Source organism: Gastrolobium bilobum, unplaced genomic scaffold (genome assembly GCF_033153095.1).
Source record: "Gastrolobium bilobum isolate Gb01-03AN ecotype WA unplaced genomic scaffold, APGP_CSIRO_Gbil_v1 utg48796, whole genome shotgun sequence".
NCBI classification, from domain to species: Eukaryota; Viridiplantae; Streptophyta; class Magnoliopsida; order Fabales; family Fabaceae; genus Gastrolobium; species Gastrolobium bilobum.
Window position 1 is genome coordinate 19,060 of NW_026896941.1, and position 26,741 is coordinate 45,800.

The window sequence follows — 26,741 nt, forward strand, 5'->3', positions numbered from 1 at the left end:
GGAAACATTTTCGTCATCAAAAAATTTTGACGGCAAAAAAATTCATCAAAATACTTTACAGATTTCAAATTTCGGCGAAAGTTTTAGACGAAAAAATTTTCGTTAAATTTTTTGACAAAAAAAATTTTTCGTCGAAATTTTTAGCGAAACACATTTCCAACGAAAATTTTCAACTAAATATTTTCTTCAAGTTTTTTGATAAAAAATTTCCATCAAAATTTTCAACGAAACACATTTCTATAAAAAAAAATTCCGTAAATTTTTTTGACAAGAAAAACATTTTGACGAAAAAAATATTCTGTCAAATTTATTTAGAGAATCTAAATTTCATCGAAAGTTTCAAATGAAATATTTCCCTCGAAATAATTTTTGACAAAATTCTTTTTTCGTTTAAAATATTTGATGGAAGAAATCATGTTCATCAAAACTTTTGACGGAAACTAAATTTCAATAGAAATTATTTTTTTTTGTAAAAATTTCGACGAAAAAATAATTTTGTGACGAAATTTTCGTCTTTTGCAACATAAAAATTTCGATAAAATTTTGTGAGAAAACCAAGTCAAAAACGGGTCAGGTCAGATTTGACCCAGTTCAGAAATCAAGTCAGACCCACTTCAGAAACCAAGTCAGGTCAGATCCAAACTGGTTCTGAACTAGTTCAACAAAATCCAATCCAAGTCAGACCTGACTTGGATCAAATTAAAGCGGGTTGGGTCAAAATACCTGACCTATAAAAACCAAGTTGGGTCGAGTCGGACAAAAACCTGACCTGACCTGACCCATGCACAGCCCTAACTATCAGATGTGTATAGGCCCTCTGCCTACTATTTTCTATTTATGAAACAAGCTCCTATTGAATTGATTGCGCATTGATCCATGTCATATTAGTTACCATGTTTGTTGGAACTATTTCCACTCTAATTTTTTACTTGCATTTGAGCCTAGAGAGCCAACATTCTCACATGGTAGGCCAAGCTGTTTTCAACCTGTGGACTTTAGATATTCAGTATTGGCAGCACTACAGTGCCTGATTTGCATGAATCCAAAATACTTTGTCCCTAAAAATACAAGTCTATATTTTCACTCCTAATTCCCAAGTAACACTGTACTATATTGCTTTCTAGCTTTTTCCCACGAAATAAATGGTCTCTTCTTTTTAGGAAGAAAAAAGTGGTACCTATGTCTGAAAAGTAATTACCTCCACCGAAAATAATAGACCAATTTGCGTTGATCCATTCAAGTAAATATATTCAAGTGGCCAAGGAAGAAAATGGACAAAAGCCAAAGACCCTTTTCCTGTTTTCCATTACTTAATTAGTTAACAAGATCTCCAACCTTCCAAAACCTCCACCAATGTCAATTTCCCTATCTGCAACATTCCTCACCATCATTTCTCTCTTCTTATTGCTGGTTCATGAAGCCTCTTCTGCTTTACCTATCATCCCCATGAATGGTACATGCCAAAGCACATGTGGTACAATCCCAGTTAAATATCCCTTTGGCACTGGATTTGGTTGTGGTCACCCTGCATTTTCTAGGTTCATAAAATGCAACTTTGGCACTCTTCAATACTCAACAAGTACTGGCATTTACACTATCACCTCAATAGACTATCCAAGTAGCACTCTCATGATCACAGACCCCTTCATGTCAAAATGTTCTGAAATGCAAAATTCTGGGAGCTTTAGTTTGGATAAGGCAAGTCCATTCATGCTAGCAAAGGAAAACATCTTTGTTCTGCTTGGTTGTTCCACCACATCTCCAGTGTTTGATTCAACAGAAGATTTCTGTGATACAGGTTCTGGTTCTCGTGTTTGTAGAGGAATGTATTCTTGCAAAGGGGTGTCAGGAATTGGGTTGCCACAGAATGCACCAATCAACACTTGTTGTGTCTATGATTACCCTACTGGACTTGGCTTAGGCTATAGTTTAGATCTTCCAAAGTTGCAATGCTCCTCATATACTTCAATATATGAATTTGGAGATGAAGGAGACCCTATGAAATGGAAGTTTGGGATATCATTGCTGTATAATGATTCGTATTATAGTGATAGTTGTAAGGATTGTGAAGCAAGTGGAGGTTTGTGTGGCTTTGCCACTTTGGATGAGTCATTTGCTTGTGTTTGCAGAAATGGGGTTAACACTACCACCAATTGTTTTGGACAAGGTTAGTAGTTTAGTGTTAGTATTCTTGTAGCCAAAGGCTGAAGGTGTGAATTTATACCCTTTTTTATTTTTTAAAACTTGCTTTGTCTAATATTTGATTTTTCATGTGATTAGGATATGCTTGGAGTGGGACAAAGGGGCCTAAAATTCAAATCATGTTGACTATTGGAGGTACACACATGGGTATTATTTGTCTTCCTCTGCACTACTTTTGTGCTTCTGTTTCCTCCGTTAGTTTAAGGGAAAAGTGTCTATCATTTAAAATTACACAACTTACATCCTTTCACTCTCACAAAGAGGTGGGACCCACATCTTTATTTTTTTTTGTCAACTCTCTCTCCTCCTTAATCTATCTCTTTCTCTCTCTTAAAATGACACAACTTTACATCCTTTAAAATTATACACACTTTTCCCTTAGTTTAAAATACTTTTCAGTATTTTTTTTTTCCCCTTAACATCAGAATGGGTGGCTTTTGGTGTAGCTCTAAACACAATTTTTCAGGGAGTGGATCTCTTATTTCATATATGATGCTCCATATGAGATAATCCTAGTCATTTATAGGCAAATCATATATGACAAGGATGAGAAAGAAAAAGAAAATGGTAGAATAGATAATAAAAAAATATATATATCTAAAATCATGTCTTGGTGAAAAGAAAGTCATGCTGTTATATTGTACATAGCCCAACTATTAATTTAAAAAACTCGTAGTCAACTAAAGTTGTGGCTCAATAAGTATGACCCAATTGTTGAAAGATGCAATGATTTGAAATATAACAAATTACAATCGAATCCAAGTCTTAATAAAGTAGCAGATGTGATTGTGATTTGTTTGACAAGAAAAAAAAAGCAACTTATTTGGCTTGATTTGAGATTTAAAATTTGGGACGTGTTTTGAATGATTTAATTGTAATTATTTATTTATTTATTTCTAAAAGTTAATTATTGTTATATTTATTTTAGGAAGTTTTATTATTTTTAAGATTTTTGAATTTTGAATTTTGAATCAATTTGTAATTAGTCTATAAAAGAGTGCTTATAAGTTATGACCTTTATTTTAGGAGTTAAATTTTGTTATTTGAGAATTAAAAATTGAGAACTAGAAGATTATTCTTGTGTGAAATCGTAACTTTCTGTTTAGTCACTTTTCTATGTGTATCAAAAAGTATTGGGATAGGAAAGGAAGAAAAGATAATTGTATGACCAAAATCATTTCACATCATTGACATGAGAAGATCTATCCATCAATTTTTCTCATCTTCTGCTAAATCACACATATTCAAAATAGTGGAAGAGCTAGAATGATGCCAATTTAAGCATAAAATTAGTAGTCAACTATATTTGGAAGAGGTTTAAAGCTTTAATCTTGGATCCGTCCCGAATCAGATTAGTTGTGAAGCAATGAACCAATTGAAATATTAAAAAAAAAAAAAAAAGTTACATTCTTTGAGGCTTCTGTCATAACTTTGCGTATGGGGTAATTAGTTGTATGAGGCATACCATATAGCGTAATACACACTCCTCTTTTTTCTTTTTCTTTTTTTGTTGTGCGTTTACTTATGTTAATTATTGGTGGGGTGGCGTGTTTTTGCAGGACTTCTACTATCTTGGATGTTGTTATTCGTTCATTGCAGATAGTGTGTGTCTCAGAAACTCCATGGGATGCAAAATACCAAATAAAGGGTACAAAGGAATATTCTCTTAACAATTTGGTACTTTAATTTGTTTATTTGACTTTGAGGCTTAGTAATATATATCAGGATGGCTAGTACTAGTATCATATGTAATTTATTTCAAAAGGAAATGAAAGACATTTTCTTTTGAGTGAACAAAAACATCTATATTGTTTGTTCTATTATTTCTGCTTTTCTCACATCCTCTAATAATTTTACATGTACATCAAAATTATAAGCTTTGATGCTTTGGAAAAAGGGGGGTGGAGGATGCAAGAAAACTAGAAAGGGAGAAGAATCTTCTAGAAACCATAGAGTGATACTGATTAATCTTTCTGTTCTGATCTAACTACAAGAAAAACACAGGATAGAGGGCAGGGAAGATTGAGAAGAGACATAGAAAAGCATACTTTATGAAATATGCAAAGACAACTTAAGCTGATAGTGTCATTGAGCAATATTCCTCCTTTTTAAGTTAAATTTTGAAGAAGAAAAAATTTCCTCTAAAATGAGAATAATTGTAAAGTGAAATATGCTCACTCAAAAATAAATTTATTTTCAAAGAGCTTTATCCTCTAATTTTAGCATTCCTAGTTATAACATGCGTTGATAACGAGAGTAGATCTCTCATGTGAAAAAGTGGTCATGTGGTCATATTATTTGATCACTATCACTCATTGATAATGAGATAAGAGAGAGAAAAATATATAATTTTAAATGAGTGGTTGTGATCAAATAATATGATCACATAACCATTCTTCCACATAAGAACATACACTTCCGTTGATAACATATTTTATCGCTACTTCAAAGTTAAGTTAATGATAAATTTCAAAGGTTTTGAACAGAGAAAAAAAAAACAAGTCATTAGCATGGGTAAGTCACAAGCTGCCATAAAGGAAGAAGAAGAAAAAAAAATATAACATATATTGACGATCCCATAACTTTTCAGCTTAATTTCTGTATCATACTAGAAGTGACCAATCTTCAGTGCCTTTTGGTTTTAATAAAAAAAAGTGACAGAGCTTGATGATCTTACCCGAAGCAAAAGCTGAATGAGTTCAACTTAAGAGGGGGGATATTTTGACTACCAAAAGTATCCACTATCACTTTACTACCTATCAAATCACCATTGGATCAAAGAAAGAGAATGTTAAAAAGTTTTTGAAGAGAAAAAAAATGTTAATCCAATAGTGATTAGATAGGTAGTAAGGTGGTGGTGGAAATTTTTGGTAGTCAAAATATCCTCCCTCTCAACTTAATTGCTCATGCAAAGGGACAATACTTCTTTCTCTTGTTTTATTATAATTGGATTGGATCTATGATCTATCAAGCAAAAAAAGAATTTCCGCACAAAAGATAAAATAATCTCATTAATAAAATGATAAAGTTGGTAAATAACAAGGGAGGAGAATTTAGACAGGACCAAAACAAAAAAGATTATTATAATGATCATATGTCATTTTAAATACATTTGTCTTCCATTTCTTTCATTCTACGTTTTGCAGGCCAGGCTCATCCATTTGCTTTTAGCCTATTGTTAAACTGAAAATTAAATATTCTAGCATTGACGATGATGTGAAACATTAAGTAAATGTTATGTTACTATGTATGTGATTCTTATAATTATTTTAAGGGTGAACTGTCGAATAATAAATGTGAGAGTAGACGTAGTAGTTTTTGATAATGTAAAATATCCACTCTTATTCTTAAGAATCAGGATTTATAAATATGAATTTTAAAGATTAGAGTTAGGGGTGAGTTGAAACAATGCAACATGACATAACATTAACAGAAATACACTCAACAGAGTACAACAAGAATTTAAAAATGAGTTTAAATCATCATATCTGTTTTTTGTGAGTTGACACCAAGACCTTATAAATTCCACATTAGTTGCACATACAACCAATGTGGACTATATATCTCAACACGCCCTCTCACACGAGAGTCCATTGGGCTTGAAGAGTGGATGATGCAATAGGCTCAGTCTACCTGTGCTAAGAAATTCCACAAGAGAAAGTGGGTGGGGGGGGGGGGGGGACGAGGCTCTGATACCATGTAAAGAACCTTGGGATACACCACCCCAAAAGCTAGCTCAAGGGTGGGAGTACCCAAGGCCTTATAAACTCCACATTAGTTGCTCATACAACCAATGTGGGACTATATATCTCAACACGCCCCCTCACACGAGAGCCCACTGGGCTTGAAGGGTGGACAATGCACAGGCTCACCTGTCTGTGCGAACAAAGAAATTCCACTTGAAAGAAAGTGGGGGGCGGTGAGGATCGAATCCGGTACACGAGGCTTATTATGTGACTATATATCGCTTATTATGCAGGTCAATTTATTATGTAGATTGACATGATATGATATGATAAGATACAAATAACCATAATACATAATGTTGTTTTCACCATAGTTGTTGTTATGGATATGAACATCATATCCCAACTACCCGTCTAAGAGCCTGTTAAGAGATAGGTTCATGAGAATCTCAACAACTCTATAACAGTAAGAGGGCACAAGATAAGCATCACATCCCAACAGAAAGAGAGTTGAATCATACTGCAATTGGGGGAGCTCAAAGGGCCCAAGCCTAGGAAGGTAATCCTATAAATAAGAGCCTAAAGACTCCAGGTAAACACTTTTGACCTATTTACGAATACTGCCCAGCACACCCCACCCCCTTGGCTATAAGCCTATTGCTTGTGCGCAGTGATTGAGACCTCGGCTATAAGCCTAGTATACATCTGATATACACTATCTCTGAGCGCATACCATACGGTATAACAATACGGTCTATCCAGGACCTAACAGTTGTATTGACAAAATATGACACAAATAAGTTATAAGAAGATTAATATGAGTCATTTTTGTTTTTGTCTGTTGAAATACATCATATATGAAACTTTTTGTATCAATTTAGTTTTCGCCAACACAAACATGGGCTTTATTATTCTCCATCAATAGGAGAGAAGATATCTCATACCACTTTCACAATAATGTGATAGGACTCACGTAATTATAAAAAAAAAAAACAAGACTTAAGAATTGATGTCTCTGCTGGAAAATAAATCCATCTCCTGTAGACTAGTTCCCCTCACCCCCACCCACAAAAACACAACTTTTAGGGCTTTTTGACCCTTATAACCCTTTATTAATAATTAATTACCAAATTGACCTTCATTATAAACTATTTCAAAAATTTAACCCCCTTTAAAAACATAACACCAATCTGCCCCTGTTTGACCGTTGACCACCAAGCCTACCCGGGTACACCCCTCCCTACCCGGGTAGACAAAAAATACCCGGGTAGAGAGGGGTGTACCCGGGTATTGTTCTTGGCACCTGAAAAACTGTTTGAATTATTTACCCGGGTACAAAGGGGTGTACCCGGGTAAATTTCTTGGCACCTGAAAAATGTCCACTCCCCCAAGAGGTTGGGCATAAAGGGTTCTTTGAAAAGTTGAGCGAAAAGTGCTTGTGTGGTTGCCAAACAAGACGACGAGGGTTTGGTTGCTTCAACACCCTTATCGAGGCATTTGTTGGGTTCTTTTGTAAAACAAGAACAATTGAGAATCATCAAGATAATGCAGCAGCATGAAGATGATGAGATGAAGGGGGAGAAGATAACGTTGACTGAAGGGACACTTCCACTTTATTGGAACTTTCGGTTTGGCCAGTAGATGAAAAAGTTTTTTTAGTTCAGTAACCCATTGTAAATTGAGAAAACATTAGATATTTTTCTTTTCTTTTTCTTATAAGTTGTAAATAAAATTTTGTTTTGAGTTTTCTTCTATGATGATTTACCCGGGTACACCCCTTCGTACCCGGGTAAATAATTCAAACAATTTTTCAGGTGCCAAGAACAATACCCGGGTACACCCCTCTCTACCCGGGTATTTTTTGTCTACCCGGGTAGGGAGGGGTGTACCCGGGTAGGCTTGGCGGTCAACGGTCAAACAGGGACAGATTGGTGTTATGTTTTTAGAGGGGGTTAAATTTTTGAAATAGTTTATATTGAAGGTCAATTTGGTAATTAATTATTAATAAAGGGTTATAAGGGTCAAAAAGTCCTTATACCGGTGTAAGAATATCCTACCCATTTCCAAAATAGTAATATAAAGAATCAAATCTCCCAAATTTGTATATTAATATATTAGTATAGTAAATTGTATAAGGTTCTTGAGGTTAGAACCATGTTCCTAGCTCATGTGTCCACATGAAACTCCTAAATCAAACCAGCGAAGTGATTGCAGTCATTTTAAAGATACTTTTATCGTGTTAAGCAACCCACAGAAACATAGCCAAAGGCGTATAATAATTTTTTTTTTAAAATTTTGTAATAAAAAAAGCATGAACTTCCAGCAAAAAACCCGGAAATCTGACAATAATATTTTATCTATTTCTGTACGAGAAGAAATAAGAAATTTTATATACATCAATCAATAATCTATATATTATCATATATTAGTGTTTCTCGTATTATTAAAAATAATTTTATTTTTTACATACATTTTAAAAATATATATAGTCCTTACGAAATCACGTATATAAAGAGAAAAGTGAAAAAGAAAATGCATCTCACGTGCTTGTATGTACCTGAGAAATACAAATTATTTCACACAAATATTAAACTCATATTATTATCGGTTCTATTTTTCTCATATTATTGAAAATAAATATTTTTTTATCATAGACACATAATATAATATAGTGAGATGTATCACCCATTAAAAAAAAAGTGGTGCACAACTTTTTATGTGAGAGTAAATGAGAAAATAATTTTTCTATTATTATTATAATGGAGAAGAATTTGTTTATAAATTTTTTTACAAATTATATTATATTATCCTAAGAGAACGAGAGAACATAATGTAAGGAGAGTTCTCCCAAAAGATAAAATAAAATAATTTGTAAATAAAAAAATTTATAAATATAATCCTAGCAATAGAAAGTCAGAAAATTCGGTTTCCCATTGAAATCGGGGTTACCGGAGAATCTTCCTCGCAGATATTCGAAAGTCTTAACTAAATTTACATATAAAATGAAACCGTTGGAGTGAACATGTTACCTAAGTAACTTCCTATGACAATGAAGATATTATAAGCTGTCCCTGTTCTTCTACTTTTGTTGTACTGATAAAGCGACCAAGCTGTCATTGCAAGTTCTGTTCTTCTCCAAAGGTGACTTGTGCTTCTTCTAGTTTCTGCTTGCATGTTTTTTCAACTAACATGCCAAGTTGATTTTCAATTTTCTTTTCTGCACCTTATTTGGGGAAGTGTGGATTGGTTTCTTAGGCACCCAAGTGCTTTTTTAAATTGGGACTTGCATTTTAGTGGGAAAAGATTGATGCTTGATTGATGTCTTTCATGCTTTATTATGTTGTTGGAATCTCAGTTTATTGAGAGGATGGTTGGTGATTGTTATTGATGTCACTGTTTTCATTTTTTTCAAATTTTTGGGTACATTTCAGATGATGGGTGTGATGGTGAAGTCAAGAATGGTCTTTTTGTCTTTGTTCATTGTTGCAACATTTCAGCTAGTAGTGTCAGATGAGCACCAGCCCCTCTCAAAAGTTGCCATTCATAACACACTATTTGCCCTTGATGAACATGCTTATGTCAAAGCCACTCCTGATGTACTTGGCTTGAAGGTAATCTTTGATTGCACATGACTTGCAGAGATGTGCCACCTCTTTGAATGTTGAGATTTTATTTTTTGTGTTTGAGTTTGTTGAGATATATAAAATTAATGTAGCCTCACCCCAACAGCTTAAGCTTTTGGGTTGAACTGGTTCTTCACCAGAGCCTCGGTGGACCGGGTTTGATCCTCACCGGTCTGTGCATTGTCCACCTTTCAAGCCCATTGGGCTCTCGTGTGAGGGAACGTGTTGAGATATATAAAATCATTAATGTAGTCTCACCCAACAATTTAAGCTTTTGGGTTAAATTGATTCTTTACCGAGTTCTAGCTGGTTCAGTATCTGCCTTTAACTTCTTGCCTAAGATGAAAACAAGTTTTGGTAGCAGAAATTGATGGATTCCACCCAAAATTGTTGTAGGGACAAAATACAGAATGGGTTACACTGCAATATAGTAATCCAAAACCCACAATAGATGACTGGATTGGAGTATTTTCTCCTGCAAACTTCAGGTAGGCTGCACATCATGATCTCATTTATATATAATCATAAGTTACAAGTCAAAAGTCTTGTTGCATTAACTGGGAATCAAATGTTTCACAATTTCCAGTGCTTCTACCTGCCCTGCGGAAAACACCAGGATGAGTCCTCCGATGTTGTGTTCTGCACCTATCAAGGTTCATTTGGCGCAAAACCCTTTCCTGAAGAAGCTTGAAAGTTAAAATGTTTAATATTAAACTGCCCCTTTTTTTCTTTTCTAATTTCAGTATCAGTATGCAAATTTCTCCAGTAACGGTTACAAGAACACAGGAAAAGGTTCTCTTAAGCTTCAGTTGATTAATCAGAGATCTGACTTCTCATTTGCTCTTTTCACGGGTGGCCTAACAAATGTATTCTCATAAACTCTACCCTATAATTTTCTTGCTTTTCTAAATAGTTGATATGATTTTAAAGATTCTTCACGTATCTTTCATTAGGGTTCATCTACCACCGACCTCAATTAGTTTGGGATAAAGGTGTTGTTGATGATTTTAAAGATTTTTCAATTAATGGAAACCATTTTACCAGTATGCATTTTAATTTTCCAAACTTTTCTTTTTCCTATTAATTTTGGGACAATATATTATTGACCAATAGCTGTGTGGGAGATTCATCATGAAAGCTTGCAGTGATAAACAATATTTGTTCAAGGAAAAGATCAAAACTCAACTATTTGGAACTTCTTTCATTATATAGCTCCTTATGAAACATGTTTTTTTTTCTTTCTTTAAAAGGCATTCAAGGCTAATGTCTCGGTCCTCCTGCGATCTTATTGTGCATCATATATTTCTGCTGACACCTCATAGCTCATAGACAGCACCAACTTCCATAACATTTAAAAAGGTTCCACATCTCTGATGTTGATCTCTGATCTTTAACTACAAAACTGCATTAGCTGAATGCTCTCTCTCCCTCTTTCTCTCCCCACAGACAGACATTATAATGCGCATGCATACCCTCTGTTGACTTCTGTTGAACCTTCTATTTAGAAACAAAGTATTTGTCCCCATGTACTCTACATCTCACCTCTATAGTTTTAGGTTAATTGATTGCTTTATGCTGTTTATATCAGTAACTCTATTTTACTTTATTGTGTATAATGTCTGAGACCTGATATGTGGATTTTGTTCTGAACTTCATCATTCTATTTCATCCTTTTTTTCAAAAATTAAATAAATTATTTTTGACAGCCAAAGCTCGTTGCAGTGTCGAATAAAGTATCATTCATTAATCCTAACGCTCCAGTATATCCACGATTAGCGCAAGGGAAAACATGGGATGAAGTAAGTTTAAACTCCCTTTATGTTGCAATCTCAAAACTGCAATTTCTTTTTCCAGCTTTAGATATTATTCTCATGAAATATTAGTGCCTCATTTGTTTCTTCTAATTGCAACTTAAAATCTTTCTTTTGAATGATATCTGTCAGTAAATGCACATCCATATAAGTGAATTAAGAATATCTGGGATTATCAAACGATGATTTGGTACATTCTTTTATAATAGATTGCTGTAACATGGACAAGTGGATATGGGATCAGTGAAGCTGAGCCTTTTGTTGAATGGGGCCCAAAAGGAGGGAACCTTGTGAAATCTCCTGCTGTAACACTGACTTTTGATCGCAACACCTTGTGTGGTATGCAACTCTTTTTTGTTAGCTTTTAGTGGTGATTTTCTAACTGTATTTGAGAGTCAGAAAAAAGTTATTTTTTGGGGGGGAAACCATGTTTATCTTGACAATGTTAAATCTCATTCACAAAGAGGAAGGAGTGGAATTAAAAACATAACATATATATAGGTGCACCAGCAAGGACTGTTGGATGGCGTGACCCGGGATACATACACACTAGTTTTCTGAAGGAGTTGTGGCCCAACCGAGAGTATGTTGTGCCTTATATGAGCATCATGAAATTGCTTGCATGAGAACTAATCTTATTGATTTGCAGTATTCCAGTTTTTAATTAAAACAAAAGCAAGTTAATTGAGTATTTCCGTTCACAACAAAAAGTTAGAATCATGTTTTTATTAGAAAGGATTGGCACCAAGTATACATGTTTTTTTACTACAAGACTTATGTTATTTTAATAAACCAAGATCTTTATTCCTTGATACTTGTGGTTCAAATATTGACTTGTAGCATGAAGGAAGATGTTGAGATTTTATTAGCAGCAGTTCGCTGTACATGACCCTCGACATGCAATTTCTCTTTTTGTACTTGCAGGTACATATACAAGCTGGGGCATAGATTATTTAATGGTACAATTATTTGGAGTCAAGAATATCAGTTCAAATCGTCTCCTTATCCTGGTCAAAATTCCTTACAACGTGTAGTCATATTTGGTGATCTGGGAAAGGTAATTTTCATGGTTTATTTGTTTTTTTAATCTAATGGGCCTTCTAATTCTAAACATGTTCTGAACTCTGAAGATAAAATTTGTGAAAATATATATTACCTATATGCATAAGATTGATCAGGTTAATTTGGTCTCTTAATTACTTCTTTCTTTGCAATTTCATCCATGTATTATTCCCGTTGTATAAGGAAACCTTACTCTCTTATTTTGGCTCTTTCTTTTAGTTGAATGAAAGCAATATATTCTTTCTTGTGAGTATTCTTGCTTGTGATTTAAATTATGGTATCTCAGTTTTTTTTTTATTGTCCCACAAGCAGGGAGAAGCTGATGGCTCCAATGAATATAACAATTTCCAGCCTGGCTCACTCAACACTACTAAGCAAATTATTCAAGACTTAAAAGACATAGATCTAGTCTTCCACATTGGTGATATATGCTATGCTAATGGATACATTTCACAGTGGGACCAGTTTACTGCACAGATTGAGCCAATTGCATCAACTGTGCCTTATATGACAGCAAGGTTTGTAATGCTGTGCCTGCATTTTTTTTTTTTTTTTTCTTACAGTTGACTCTTTATTCTCTTATTTTCTGCTTTTAGTGGCAACCATGAGCGTGACTGGCCAGGAACTGGATCATTTTATGAGAACTCGGATTCTGGCGGTGAATGTGGTGTACTGGCTCAGAACATGTTTTATGTTCCTGCTGAGAACCGGGAAAAATTCTGGTACAATGTCTATAATTTCAACCTGTTGCGTAGACTATACTCTACTTCTTGTGAGGTTAAATTATGCGTGTAGCACCTATAACATTTGTTCAAAACATCAAACTTGCACAACCATGCATTTTTAAGTTGCATCAAATAAAACTAAACTAACCTTTTTATATATATTGTAAAGATTGTTCATGAACATATGTTAGAGAATAATATAAACCATTGGAAAAGTCTTCATCCAACATCTTAAGGTTTTGGGTTGAAGTGGTTCTTAACATAGTATCAGAGCTTCAGTGACCATAAGGTCATGAGTTCGATCCTCACCGCCCCCCACTTGTGGAATTAACTTCAAGCCCAAAGAGCTCTTGCGTGAGGGGGTGTGTTAGAGAATAATATAAACTATTAGAAAAGTATTCATCCAACACCTTAAGATTTTGGGTTGAAGTGGTCTTTACAACATATTAAGTTACTCCAGCTTCTTTTGTACAGTGTACCTACCAAATATTAATGATATTGTTTCCTCAGGAAAATTGCTTTGAAAATCACATTACCTTTGCCAGGTACTCGGTTGACTATGGCATGTTCAGATTCTGCATAGCTCACACGGAACTTGATTGGAGAAGAGGATCAGAGCAATATAAATTCATCGAAAAGTGCCTTGCATCAGTTGACAGACAGAAACAACCATGGCTGATATTTCTTGCGCATAGGGTACTTGGTTATTCTTCTTCAACGGACTATACAGCAGAAGGCTCTTTTGAAGAACCAATGGGAAGGGAGGACCTTCAAATTTTATGGCAAAAATATAAGGTCGACATAGCCATGTATGGACATGTCCATAACTATGAAAGAACTTGCCCAGTATACCAGGTATTCCCCTTACATAGAGATACATAGTTTTTACTTTGTTCCTTTCTTTCTTTTTTGGATAAACCACTGGTATTCTCCATGGGAGGCAATCCTGTTCGGGGCGAGTTCAGGATTGTTAATTACCAAGAGACAAGAGGTATTCATTGTAATCCTTGTTATATTAAACTACACAACATTGGTGCTATTATATAGCAAACCAATTGAAGAATACAAAGAGACACACTCAATGTGAGACTTCTATACTATGTACAGCAACACTCCCCCTCAAGCTGGAGCATATAGATCGTATGCACCAAGCTTGTTACATATCTGGTCTATCCTAGGTCCTCTCAAAGACTTAGTAAATACATCAGCTAATTGATCATTTGAGTTGACAATACGAGTGACTATATCTCCTGAGAGAACCTTTTCCCTAAGGAAATGACAATCTATCTCAATGTGCTTAGTCCTTTCATGAAACACTAGATTTGAAGCAATATGCAAAGCAACTTGATTATCACAAATGAGAGATGTTGGGCCAGTGTCTCCAAACTTGAGTTCCTTCAGTAGCTGTTTTAACCAGATAGTTCACAGGTAGCTGTGGCCATGGAGCGATATTCTGCTTCAGCACTTGATTTAGCAACTACACTTTGCTTCTTACTTCTCCAGGAAATCAAGTTATCTCCAACGAATACACAATACCCAGAAGTGGATCTTCTATCAATAGGAGAACCTGCCCAATCAGCATCTGAGTATCCTACAACTCTGGTATGACCTTTGTTTTCATAGAGAAGACCTTTGCCAGGAGCAGTCTTGATGTACTTGAGGATACGGATTACTGCATTCCAGTGATCTTCACAGGGAGAATTCAAGAACTGACTTACTACACTGACTGCAAAGGAAATGTCTGGTCGAGTAACTGTGAGATAGTTCAGTTTCCCAACCAATCTTCTATACCTTTCTGGATCAGAAAATAGCTCCTCCTGATTTGGTAAAAGCTTGACATTTGGATCCATAGGAGTATCAACGGGCTTAACATTTAACAATGTTGTTTCCTCAAGAATATCCATAGCATATTTTCTCTGTGATAGTACAATGCCATCTTTGGATTGGGCCACTTCTATCCCTAAGAAATATCGGAGTCTTCCAAGGTCCTTTGTTTGAAAATGATGGCACAAATGTTGTTTTATCTGAGTTATGCCATGAGTATCATTACCTGTAATGACGATATCATCAACATATACTACCAAATAAATAGAACCTGAATCAGAGTGTCTGTAAAAGACTGAGTGATCAGCCTCACTTCGAGTCATGCCAAACTGCTGTACAACAGTGCTAAACCTTCCAAACCAAGCCCGGGGAGACTGCTTTAGACCATACAAGGATCTTCGGAGACGACAAACTAGGTTAGACTCCCCCTGAGCAACAAACCCAGGAGGTTGCTCCATATAAACCTCTTCCCGCAGATCACCATGGAGGAAAGCATTCTTTATGTCCAGCTGATACATAGGCCAGTGATGAATGGCTGCCATAGTAATAAAGAGGCGAACAGAAGTCATTTTCGCCACGGGAGAAAATGTGTCACCATAGTCAAGGCCAAATATCTGAGTATAACCTTTAGCCACCAAGCGGGCCTTAAGACGGTCCACCTGACCATCCGGACCAACTTTAACCGTGTATATCCATCGACAGCCAACAACAGACTTCCCAGAGGGAAGGGGAACCAGATCCCAGGTACCACTACTCTGAAGTGCACTCATCTCGTCAATCATGGCCTGTCGCCAACCAGAATGTGATAACGCCTCACCTGTAGTCTTAGGAACAGATACAGAAGAAAGAGGAGGCAAGCAAAATGGGATGGTGAAAGACGATGATAACTCAAATTTATTAAATACCTGGGAGGGGGACGAGAATCACGAGTACCTTTCCGGAGTGCAATGGGCACATCAATGTCAGACGGAAGGATCGGAGCTGCCGGAGGAGATGATGACGGAAGTGAGTCCACAGGAGCCTCAGTAACAATAGGGGCAGACTCGGGGGGGGGGGGGGGGGGGCCGGGTCCGGGGGAACAGGGGGACGTTGCCGACGATGATAGAATTGGAGGGGGGAACAGGGACGGGGACATCTAAAGAAGGAGATGGTGAAGGTATATAGTGAACTGAAACATGTGGTAAAGGTCGCTGAGTAGCAACAGAATCACTGGGATGGGAGGAGGAGTCAAAGAATGGAATAGACTCAAAGAATGTAACATCTGCCGAGACAAAGTAATGACGAAGACTAGGAGAATAACAACGATAACCCTTTTGTGAGCAAGGGTAACCCAGGAAAATACATTTATGTGACTTAGCAGATAACTTGTCAAGACCAGGACTGAGATTGTGGACAAAACAAGTAGAACCAAAGATGCGAGGAGTGAGTGGGTACAAAGGTTGATGGGGAAACAACACAGAATGTGGTACCTGATTATGAAGTACGGAGGAAGGCATCCGATTAATGAGATAACAAGCTGTGAGGACAGCATCGCCCCAATACTGGAATGGGATATGACCATGTAACAAAAGTGTCCGAGTAGTCTCAATTAGGTGACGGTTCTTGCGTTCAGCAACCCCATTCTGTTGAGGGGTGTGTGAACATGATGTCTGGTGAAGGATGCCGTGAGATGCAAAGAAGGTTTGAAACTGATGAGACAAATATTCACGAGCATTATCACTTCGAAAAATGCGAATCGAAACACCAAATTGAGTAAAGATTTCATTAAAGAACTTGTTAAAAATAGAAAACAATTCAGACCGATTTTTCATTAAAAATAACCAAGTACATCGAGAATAATCATCAATGAAAGTTACAAAATATCTGTACCCCATAGTGGAAACGGTACGACTAGGACCCCAAATATCTGAATGGTCGGAGGTCCAGCCAGAGCTGCACGCGCCTCCACGCGCCGCTGCAATGAAGCGGACGGCAGAAGCTTCCTCCCGCGCGTGTGGGCGCGTGGCTGAGGTGATGGAGATGGGTGTTGGACAGACAGGACCGCCTTGTTGTGGCGGTCAGATCGATGGGAGTTTCGCCGGAAAAATTGCCGGAAAAGTCGCCGGAGACGGTGGTCAACGGCGGAGGCGGCGGTCAACGGTGGTTCTGGACAGCGGCAGTACTCAGACAAGGTCGGAAACACAATAGGGAAGCCGGAAACTGACAGATGTGACGGTTTCCGGAAAAAAAAAAAAAAAATATTACTCAGCGAACAGTGGTCCACCGAAAAACCGCGGATTAGGATTCCTCTTGTTAGGCTCTAGATACCATGTTAATTACCAAGAGACAAGAGGTATTCATTGTAATCCTTGTTATATTAAACTACACAACATTGGTGATATTATATTGCAAACCAATTGAAGAATACAATGAGATACACTCAATGTGGGACTTCTATACTATGTACAACAACAAGGATTAAGGCTTTAAACCCCTTCCAAAGATGGGACTGGGTAGGATCGAACACATGCTCTCACCTTCACCTACTCAGATCTCATACGCCAATTGAGCTACCATCATTTGGTTTTTACTTTGTTCCTTTACTTCCCTGCAAAACCGTCTCTTTGCAAAATTGCAAGGGTAAAGCTGTGTAAAATCGACTCTTATATCCCTACTCTTACAAGTCAGGAAGTCTTGTGCACCGGGGGTGTCCTTTACTTCCCTGCAGTTAGCTCTATGTGGCTGGCTAAATGCTATGGCATGAATAAATAGCCTTTCCCTTCGAAGTATACAATTCATGTTGCTCATCAAGAACATATATTAGTGTGAAGTGATTAAATTATCAAGACATTTCGTACTTGTTAGCTGTTATCATTTAACACACAAATTAACTGCCATTTTTCCTCCTTCAGAATATCTGCACCAATAAAGAGAAGAACAATTACAAGGGCTCCTTGGATGGGACAATACATGTAGTGGTTGGGGGAGGAGGAGCAGGGCTTTCTGACTTTGCCCCCTTAAACATCACATGGAGTATCTTTAAAGACCGTGACTTTGGATTTGTCAAACTTACAGCATTTGACCATTCAAACCTCTTGTTTGAGTACAAGAAGAGCAGTGATGGACTAGTTTATGACTCTTTCAGAATATCCAGAGACTACAGGGACATCTTGGCTTGCGCTGTTGATAGTTGTCCAGCTACAACACTAGCATCTTGATCTAAAAGCAAAATATTTGTTGATTTGGTTTCTTTTTTATTTTTATTTTTCTTCTTTCTGGTTGTATTAGGGATAAGGATAATTTCAGCAGGATGAATAAAATGCTCATGTGATCACATAATGACATGAACTATAAATAATATAGCTACAATAAGAGCATATCTGTATAAAACTGTTTCATGTAAAGTGGCATTTCTGAATCTCTACTGTCTTAACAATTCGCCATGTACAACATTAGCTAGCCGAGGCCATTGATTTTTGAGGTCATGTATATTTTTAAACGAACCAGAGTTTCATTTGGCAACTCCAGGAATGTAGTATATATACTATGCATGAATTCACAACTATATAGACTCCTTACATATTAATATGTCCTACCAATTAATATATAGAAATATGGGGATGCAAGATACCTGGCAATGTTTTAGTTGTCCTTTTTTCGAAGACTGGAATATTATATTCCACAGGGATTACTTGTAACAACACTCAGACAATATATATTTCTTTCTCTTGTTTTTATTTTAATTGGATTGGATCTATGATCTATCAAACAAAAAAGAATTTCTGCACAAAAAGATAGAATAATCTCATTAATAAAATGACAAAGAAAGTAAATAGCAAAGGAGGAGAATTTAGACAGTAGCAAAACCGAATAAGATTATTATAATGATCATATGTCATTTTAAATATGTAAAGAACCATGAACTTGTGGTCACTGAAGTATAGAATCTGTAAAGAACTAATTCAACCCAAAAGCTTAAGCTGTTGGGTGAGGCTACATTAATGGTTTTATATATCTCAATACACCCCCTCACACGAGAGCCCACTGGGCTTGAAGGGTGGACAATGCATAGGCCCACCTACCTGTGCGAAGAAAGAAATTCCACAAGAAAGGAAGTGGGGGGCGGTGAGGATCGAACCCGGTACACCGAGGCTCTGATACCATGTAAAGAACCAATTCAACCCAAAAGCTTAAGCTGTTGGGTGAGGCTACATTAATGATTTTATATATCTCAACAGAATCAATTGAACCCAAAAGCTTATGCTGTTGGGTGAGACCATATTAATGATTTTTTATATCTCAACACGTCCCCTCACACGAGAGCTCACTGGGCTTGAAAGGTGGACAATGCACAGACCCACTTACCTGTGCTAAGAAAATTCCATAAAAGAAATTGGAGGGCGGTAAGGATCGAACATGAGACACTCGGCTCTGATACCATGTAAAGAACCATTTCAACCCAAAACCTTAAGATGTTGGGTGAGGGTCTTTTTAAGGCTTTATATTATTCTCTAAGAAAATACATTAGTCTTCCATTATTTTCATTCTAGTTTTGCAACTTGCTCAACCAATTCAGCACGCCAGGCTCATCAATTTGCTTTCGGCCTATTGTTAAACTGAAAATTTAATATTCTAGCATTGACATTAAAATAGAGGAGATGAGAAATGAGTTATGTTATTACTCATAAGCCAAAAGTACATTTTGATTCCCTTATCCACTTCTTATATAAGCTGAAGATGGAAAATTCCTCTATTACAAAGTTTATTACTTTTCTGACAACCTTACTCTTTTTGTCCTTCTATCAGCAATGTTGTTTCCTTGAGCTTCACTTTCAATTACTTCCTGCTTCTCTTGCCTCTCCCATATCAGAAACATTAAGTAAATGTTATTTTACTATGTACGTGATTCTTATAATTATTTTAGGATTATATTTATTTCATTTTACATAAACAACTTTCCTACGCACCAAAAAAAGGGTTGGGTCTAAAATAATCATTGAATGAAGATGGGTTAGACGCGTGTGTACACGCAACTCTCTTTTTTTCGTCTGCTAGGGTTTCTGTGCTTTATCTCCAGAGATGGAATTTCTTTCTGATAATCAACGTGATGCGAATTTAGGATGTAGGAAAAGTTTTAAGCGATCAAAGGAAGATGAGGAGTTCTCAGCGACTACAGTAAATCGAGGAGCGAATTTGGCTTCTGTTTGTGGAGGTAATCAGGAGACAAAAACAAAGTCTTGGGCGGAAGCTATGGGCTTGGAAGATGGTTTACAGGGAGATCAGTCAACCTGGGAGTCAGGTTTTGCCCAGGAGGAACCTGAAGTTCTAGATCCCAAGAATGGGGAAGTTTCTGAGTGGGATTTTCAATCAGTTGTTAAAGAAGTTGGTGCGATCAGTATTAGGTGCTCTAAGGAGGCCAAAGAGCGGATGAGGAAGCCATGGGTTAATGCTCTGATAGTTAAACTATTGGGTAAGAAGGTTGGTGTAGGATTCATGAAGAAGAAGCTTGAGGGTCTTTAGGCCAAATCTGGTGCTATCACGGTAGCTGATTTAGGGAATGAGTTCTTTTCAGTCAAGTTCGCGAGCATTGAAGATCTTAATCTAGCTATTACGGGTGGACCTTGGATTATTCTAGGCCACTATCTTGCAGTTAGAAGGTGGGAGCCAGGGTTTGTTCCAGAAAAAGCCAATATTCATAAAGTTGCTGCCTGGATTCGTCTTCCAGGTATACCCCAGGAATATTTTGAGTTTCATTTTTTGAATTTTATTGGTAACTTAATAGGTAAGGTTATTAAAGTGGACAGAACTACCACTTCTTGTGACAGAGGTAGATATACGAGGGTTTGTGTTCTTCTAGACCTCTCGAAACCTCTAATAGGAGAGTATGAACTAGAGGATAACAAAATGAGAATAGAGTATGAATGATTATATCTCATTTGTCTACATTGTGGTAGGTATGGGCATAACAATACTAATTGCCCTGACCTTGTTAGACAACCTCCTCTTCCGAGTAATCCTGAAAGGAGGGAGATGGACCCTGAACCCTCTTCAGGAGCTGATCAAAATCGTGGTGTAGGCCCTTGGGTGACTGTCCAACGAAGAAAAAAACCTATTCAAAATAAACAGATCAGTAATCCATCTGATAAGAGATCTTTTGGCATTGATCGCTCGAATAGCAGAAACCCTCCTCCTTTAGGCTCTGGAAAAGGTAAAGGGAATATTATTAATGTCAATCAGCAACAAAGATATATTCCTAAGCAAAAGGGCCCTAATCAATCCTCATCAGAGAATATTAATCCAAATCTCCTTATTACGCAACTAATCCAAAAGGTGGTGTTCAGTGCTGAAGCTAGTAAGAAATCTTCTGTTAGAAATTCTTCTGTTAAGTCTTCACCTGGCTCAGGAGCTGTGTGTAGGACTGTCTCCCCTTGTAACAAGGTTCATATACCTGTTGTCTCTTCTATAGTAGGACCTAATAGTGGTGGCTGGATAGGTAACCAGGATTCTATTGCTCCTTCCACTTCTGCTGATCCTTCCCCTCCAAATAAGTCTGAGTCCTCTATAGATTCTGCTATGATCTTAGATGACTCTCACAATTTGAATAAAAAGTCAGATGAGGTTATTAAACAGGGTCTGTCTTTGGGAGGAATTACCTTTGGTATGGAGGTAGACCAACAACATAGTGTTGAGAAGAATATTGACAAGACTAGAAGTCCCCAGGTTCTTTCTAATCCTGGGAATCAAAAATCTTGTTAATGATCTGCCTTGTTTGGAATTGTAGGGGTGCGGCTAAGAAGCCCTTTAAGAATACCCTGAGAAACTATGTGAAAAATCACAATAGTGGGATTGCTGCTCTTAGAAAAATCAAATAGCTTGGGTTCAGTCATCACATAGTGGAAGATGCTTCTGGTTTTATGGGTGGTATTTGGCTGCTGTGGAAGGATGAATACTTCACTATTAAGCTGATTGATTAATCTAAACAGTTTATTCATGTTGAGTGTTATCCGAAAAATAATATCAAATTTCTGTTGACTGTGGTCTATGCTAGTCCTCGGGAAGAGACTAGAAATGAATTGTGGGTGGATCTGAAAAGAATTAGTAACACTATATCTGGCCCTTAGGCTGTCATGGGGGATTTTAATGAGATTAAATCTGCTTCTGAAAAGAAAGGAGGAGCACTTGTGAATCTGGCTAGATGTTCCAAATTTATGGAGGTCCTTGATGCCTGTAATATTGAAGATATTGGTTGCTCTGGTGCTAAGTATACTTGGAGAGGTGCTAAGTGTCTCCATCTTGATAGAGTGTATAAGAAACTTGACAGAGTGTGTACTAATGCAGAGTGGAGAACCTCTTATGCAGATGCTTTTGCTAGAACTCTCCCTAGACTGAACTCTGATCACAACCCTGTCCTTCTTTCCTTAATTCCCAAGGAAACAGATTGGAGGGAAACACCCTTCAGATTTTTAGCGGCTTGGCAGGAGCATAGGAACTTCCCTGATTTTTTGACGAATAATTGGGATTATCGTCCTAATTTTTTCTCCTCTCTTTTGAATTTGATTGGTCCTTTGAAGATATGGAATAAGAATATTTTTGGTAATATTCATCTTAAAAAGGAAAATCTTTTGAGGAAACTACATGATCTTCAGAGTAATAAGTGGGGCTTGTCTGATAATATTCTTTTGAATTTAGATAACACCCTACAGAAGAAGATTAATGATGTTTTAGAAGAGGAAGAAAGTTTATGGTTTCAAAAAGCCAAGTGCAAGTAGATAGCGGATAGTGACAGAAACACTAGATATTATCACACTATCACTGTTTCAAAAAGGTCTAGAAACAAGATTGTAGAATTGAAAGATGATGCTGGAAACTTGTTAAGGGATGAAAACAATATCATTAATCTGGTCATGTCATTTTATAGAAATTTGTTTGCTGAGGATTCCTTGTCTAGACCCTGGCACATTTCATCTACTACTTGGCCGAAGCTTGATGCTCAGGATCTGGATATTTTGGCTGCTAATGTTTCTCACAAAGATATCCGGGATGCTTTCTTCAAAATGGGATCTTTGAAAGCCCCTGGTCCTGATGGATTTCCTGCTCTCTTTTTTCAAAAAAATTGGGAGGTTATTGGTCAGTAAGTCATTGAAGCTGTCCTTTACTTCTGGAATCATCCGAAAGACATAAAGTTGATAAACAATACCTTGCTTACCCTTGTGCCCAAGATTCCTAAACCAGAAAAGATTAGTCAGCTTAGACCTATTGCTCTTTGTTCTGTATTTTATAAAGGGATTAGCAAAATCATTGTTAATAAGCTTAAACCCTTCTTACAAAAGCTTATCTCTCCCCATCAAGTGAGCTTTGTTCCCAATAGACAGATCCAGGATAATATAATCATTGTTCAAGAGATGATCCATTCCATGAGACGTATGAGAGAAAAAAAAGGTTTCTTTGCTATTAAAATTGACCTTGAGAAGGCCTATGGCCGTATCTCCTGGGGTTTTATCAGGTTGGTGCTTGAAGAAATTAATTTTCCCCGTGCTTTAATTGATATTATTATGGAATGTATTACTTCCTCCCAATTAGAAATTTTGTGGAATGGTGTTAAAGCTGGTTCTATTTCTCCATCTAGAGGTCTTAGACAAGGTGATCTTATTTCACCTTATATCTTTGCTCTTTGTATGGAGAAGCTTTCTCACTTAATAGCCGATGCTGTTAAGTCCAAGCAGTGGGTCCCTACGAAAGCTGGGAGGAATGGCCCCAAAATATCTCACCTCCTCTTTACTGACGATCTCATGTTATTTGCCGAAGCTTCTGAGGAGCAAATCACAGCTGTTATGGATTGTCTTAATATCTTTGGGGCTTCCTCAGGTCAGAAAGTGAATAATGGAAAATCTAATATTTTTCTCTCTAAAAATGTGAGTGCTGATTTGGCAGATAAAATTGTGAGTATTAGTGGCTTTGCTCCTACTAAAAATCTTGGTAGGTATTTGGGAGCTATGATGAAACATGGTAGGGTAAACAGAAGCTTATGTGGTGACATTCTAGATAGAGTTCATAATAGATTAAATGGTTGGGCTAATCAAAATCTCTCTATGGCTGGTAGAGTTACTTTAGCTAAATCTGTTATTTCATCTATTCCTCTCTTTCATATGCAAAATGGGCTCATCCATACTGGAATTTGTGAGGACATTGAAAAACTTCAAAGGCGTTTTATCTGGGGTGATTCTGCAGTTAAGAAGAAAGCTCATCTAATTTCTTGGGAAAGAATTTGCACTCCTAAGAACAATGGCGGTCTTGGTATAATGAAGCTTAGGCATCAAAATGAGGCTTTTCTTTACAAGATGGCTTGGTCTATTATTAATTCTCCTGACCAGTTATGGTCCCAAACTCTGATTGCCAAGTATGAGAGACATAAGGACTTAACCAACATTCCTATCTCTAAATCTTATGATTCTGTTCTTTGGAGAAACCTGTGTAAAATATGGCCTGAGATGTTGAAGGGTCTCATATGGCAAGTTGGTGATGGCTGTAAAATTAATTTCTGGCTTGATCATTGGATTGAAGAGGTTCCCAGGCTGATTGATGTCGCCAAATTGCCCCCTCATCCGGGTCTTGTTTCTGATTTGGTGGTAGATCGCATTGATAGTGTCTCTGGTTACTAGAATTCCAATCTTCTTGCTAATTTCTTTAACTATGACATTATCAAACTCATCTCAGCTATCCCTCCCCCTCTATCTGGTGAGATGTTGAAGGGTCTCATATGGCAAGTTGGTGATGGCTGTAAAATTAATTTCTGGCTTGATCATTGGATTGAAGAGGTTCCCAGGCTGATTGATGTCGCCAAATTGCCCCCTCATCCGGGTCTTGTTTCTTATTTGGTGGTAGATTGCATTGATAGTGTCTCTGGTTACTAGAATTCCAATCTTCTTGCTAATTTCTTTAACTATGACATTATCAAACTCATCTCAGCTATCCCTCCCCCTCTATCTGGTGCAGGTCCTGATAGCTTAATGTGGAAAAATTTTAATCCTTCCTTTACTCTGGTGAAACAGGATTATTTAAGAATTACTAATTCTGCATCAGATTCTGCAAATTTTCCTTGGACTAGAATTTGGAGCTGGAAGGGTCCTGAAAAAATTAAATTTCAAATTTGGAAGATGGCTCATGGAAGGTTGCTAACTAGGAGTAGAACAGGATTATGGGGTTTAGGCTCTGATAGATGTCACTCCTGCAAAGATAAGGTGGAAACTCTTCTTCATGCTTTTAGGGATTGTCCCAATTCTCTTGCTATTTGGAACAATACTGCTTGTCCTTTGCTGCCTAAAAACTTTTTCTTGGAGCAAGATTATGTTAATTGGTTAAATCTGAACCTTGAGTACAAAAATGGTAATATAGTTGACTGGAGATATTTCTTTTTTGTTGGTTGCTGGTTCATTTGGTTATGGCGTAATAAGGATATTCATGAAGTTGATTTTAAAAGACCTGAGAAATATTTTTCTGAAATTCTCAATTTCATTTCTGACATAAAGACTTATGATTTGAATCCTTTAGATAATTCTTATCTTGCTTCCATAGATGAAAGTGCTGTCTCTTGGATTCGTCCTCCTTCTCAATGGTTGAAATTGAATGTTGATGGAGTTGTTTCTTGTAGGAAAGCTGCTTGTGGTGGTTTAGTCAGAGATTCCCACGTGAATTGGGTTGGTGGTTTTAAATATTTTGTGGGGTTTTGTTCCCCTCTCCTTGCTGAATTGTGGGCTATTTTCTTAGGTCTTCGGTTTGCAAGGAATTCTGGTTTTAATAATCTTTTAGTTGAGAGTGATTCTTCTCAAGCTATTGGATTGATTACCTTGTTAGGTAATGAGGCTCGAAAACTGCATCTAGTGGTTAGGATTCGAGCAATGGCTAATCTTGATTGGAATATAAAGTTTGTTCATTCTGGAAGAGATAGTAATAGGTGTGCTGATTGGATTGCTAAGGATGCTTTTGCTTGTCCTTTGGGTCTTCATGAGATATCTTCTCCTGATCAACCACTCTTGCTGTTGCTGAAGAAGGATATGGATGAAGCTTCTTCTATTCATTTGAGAGCTGCTCCTGATTAGTTGCTATTTTTTCTGGTTTTCTGTTTCTGTTTTTTTGTTGTTCTGTTTCTTCTGTCTTTTGGGGCTTTGCCCCTTTTGTTTACCAAAAAAAAGGGTTGGGTCTCACCACTCTTTTTTTTCTCTCTTCTTACCTGTAAGTCCCACTTGTAATTTTATTTCTACAATATGAGGTAACTATTTTCCTACAACATAAGAAAAGTATTTTTCATTATTTTAAGGATAAAAATGTCGAATAATAAATGTGAGAGTAGACGTAAAAGTTTTTTATAATGTAAAATATCCACTCTTATTCTTAAGAATCAAGATTTATATTTATGACTTTTAGGGATTAGAGTTAGAGGTGATAATTCGTGTCTGACACAACACAATGTGATATAACGGAAAAGAATTAATAATTTTGAGGAGTTATAATTTGAAATAATATTTTATTTGTTGAGGAGTGGAATTCTATTTTTATAGTCTAAGAAGTTTAAAATAGTGATGTAGAGAATAAAATGGATTCATTTGAACTATAATTCCTAAGTGTAGTAGCTAGATCCAAATGTGCAACCAATTATAATTTATAGGAGAGGAATTGTCCTTTTGTAGCATGGTCTACGATTTCAATTTTTTAATGGTAATCATCATAGTCTTGGTATGTTAATGCATCATTTTTTATTATAATTCTTTTGTTTGTGTAATGTGTGTGACATGAAAAAAAAAAATTATTTTGAAGATGATAAATTAGGGTACA

General features: G+C 36.7%; 1 protein-coding gene across 1 annotated transcript; it reads left to right on the forward strand.

Annotated features, from left to right (window-relative positions):
* Nucleotides 1–8,938: 8,938 nt before the first annotated feature.
* On the forward strand, nucleotides 8,939–18,281 carry LOC133302897 (probable inactive purple acid phosphatase 1). Its single transcript, XM_061502719.1, has 13 exons — nucleotides 8,939–9,029; nucleotides 9,320–9,499; nucleotides 9,908–9,999; nucleotides 10,098–10,164; nucleotides 10,255–10,377; nucleotides 11,218–11,310; nucleotides 11,532–11,661; nucleotides 11,824–11,905; nucleotides 12,247–12,379; nucleotides 12,697–12,902; nucleotides 12,981–13,106; nucleotides 13,655–13,964; nucleotides 17,825–18,281. Exons 2-13 carry the CDS (start codon nucleotides 9,320–9,322, stop codon nucleotides 18,128–18,130), a joined length of 1,848 nt encoding a protein of 615 aa, XP_061358703.1. The 5' UTR covers nucleotides 8,939–9,029; the 3' UTR covers nucleotides 18,131–18,281.
* Nucleotides 18,282–26,741: the final 8,460 nt, after the last annotated feature.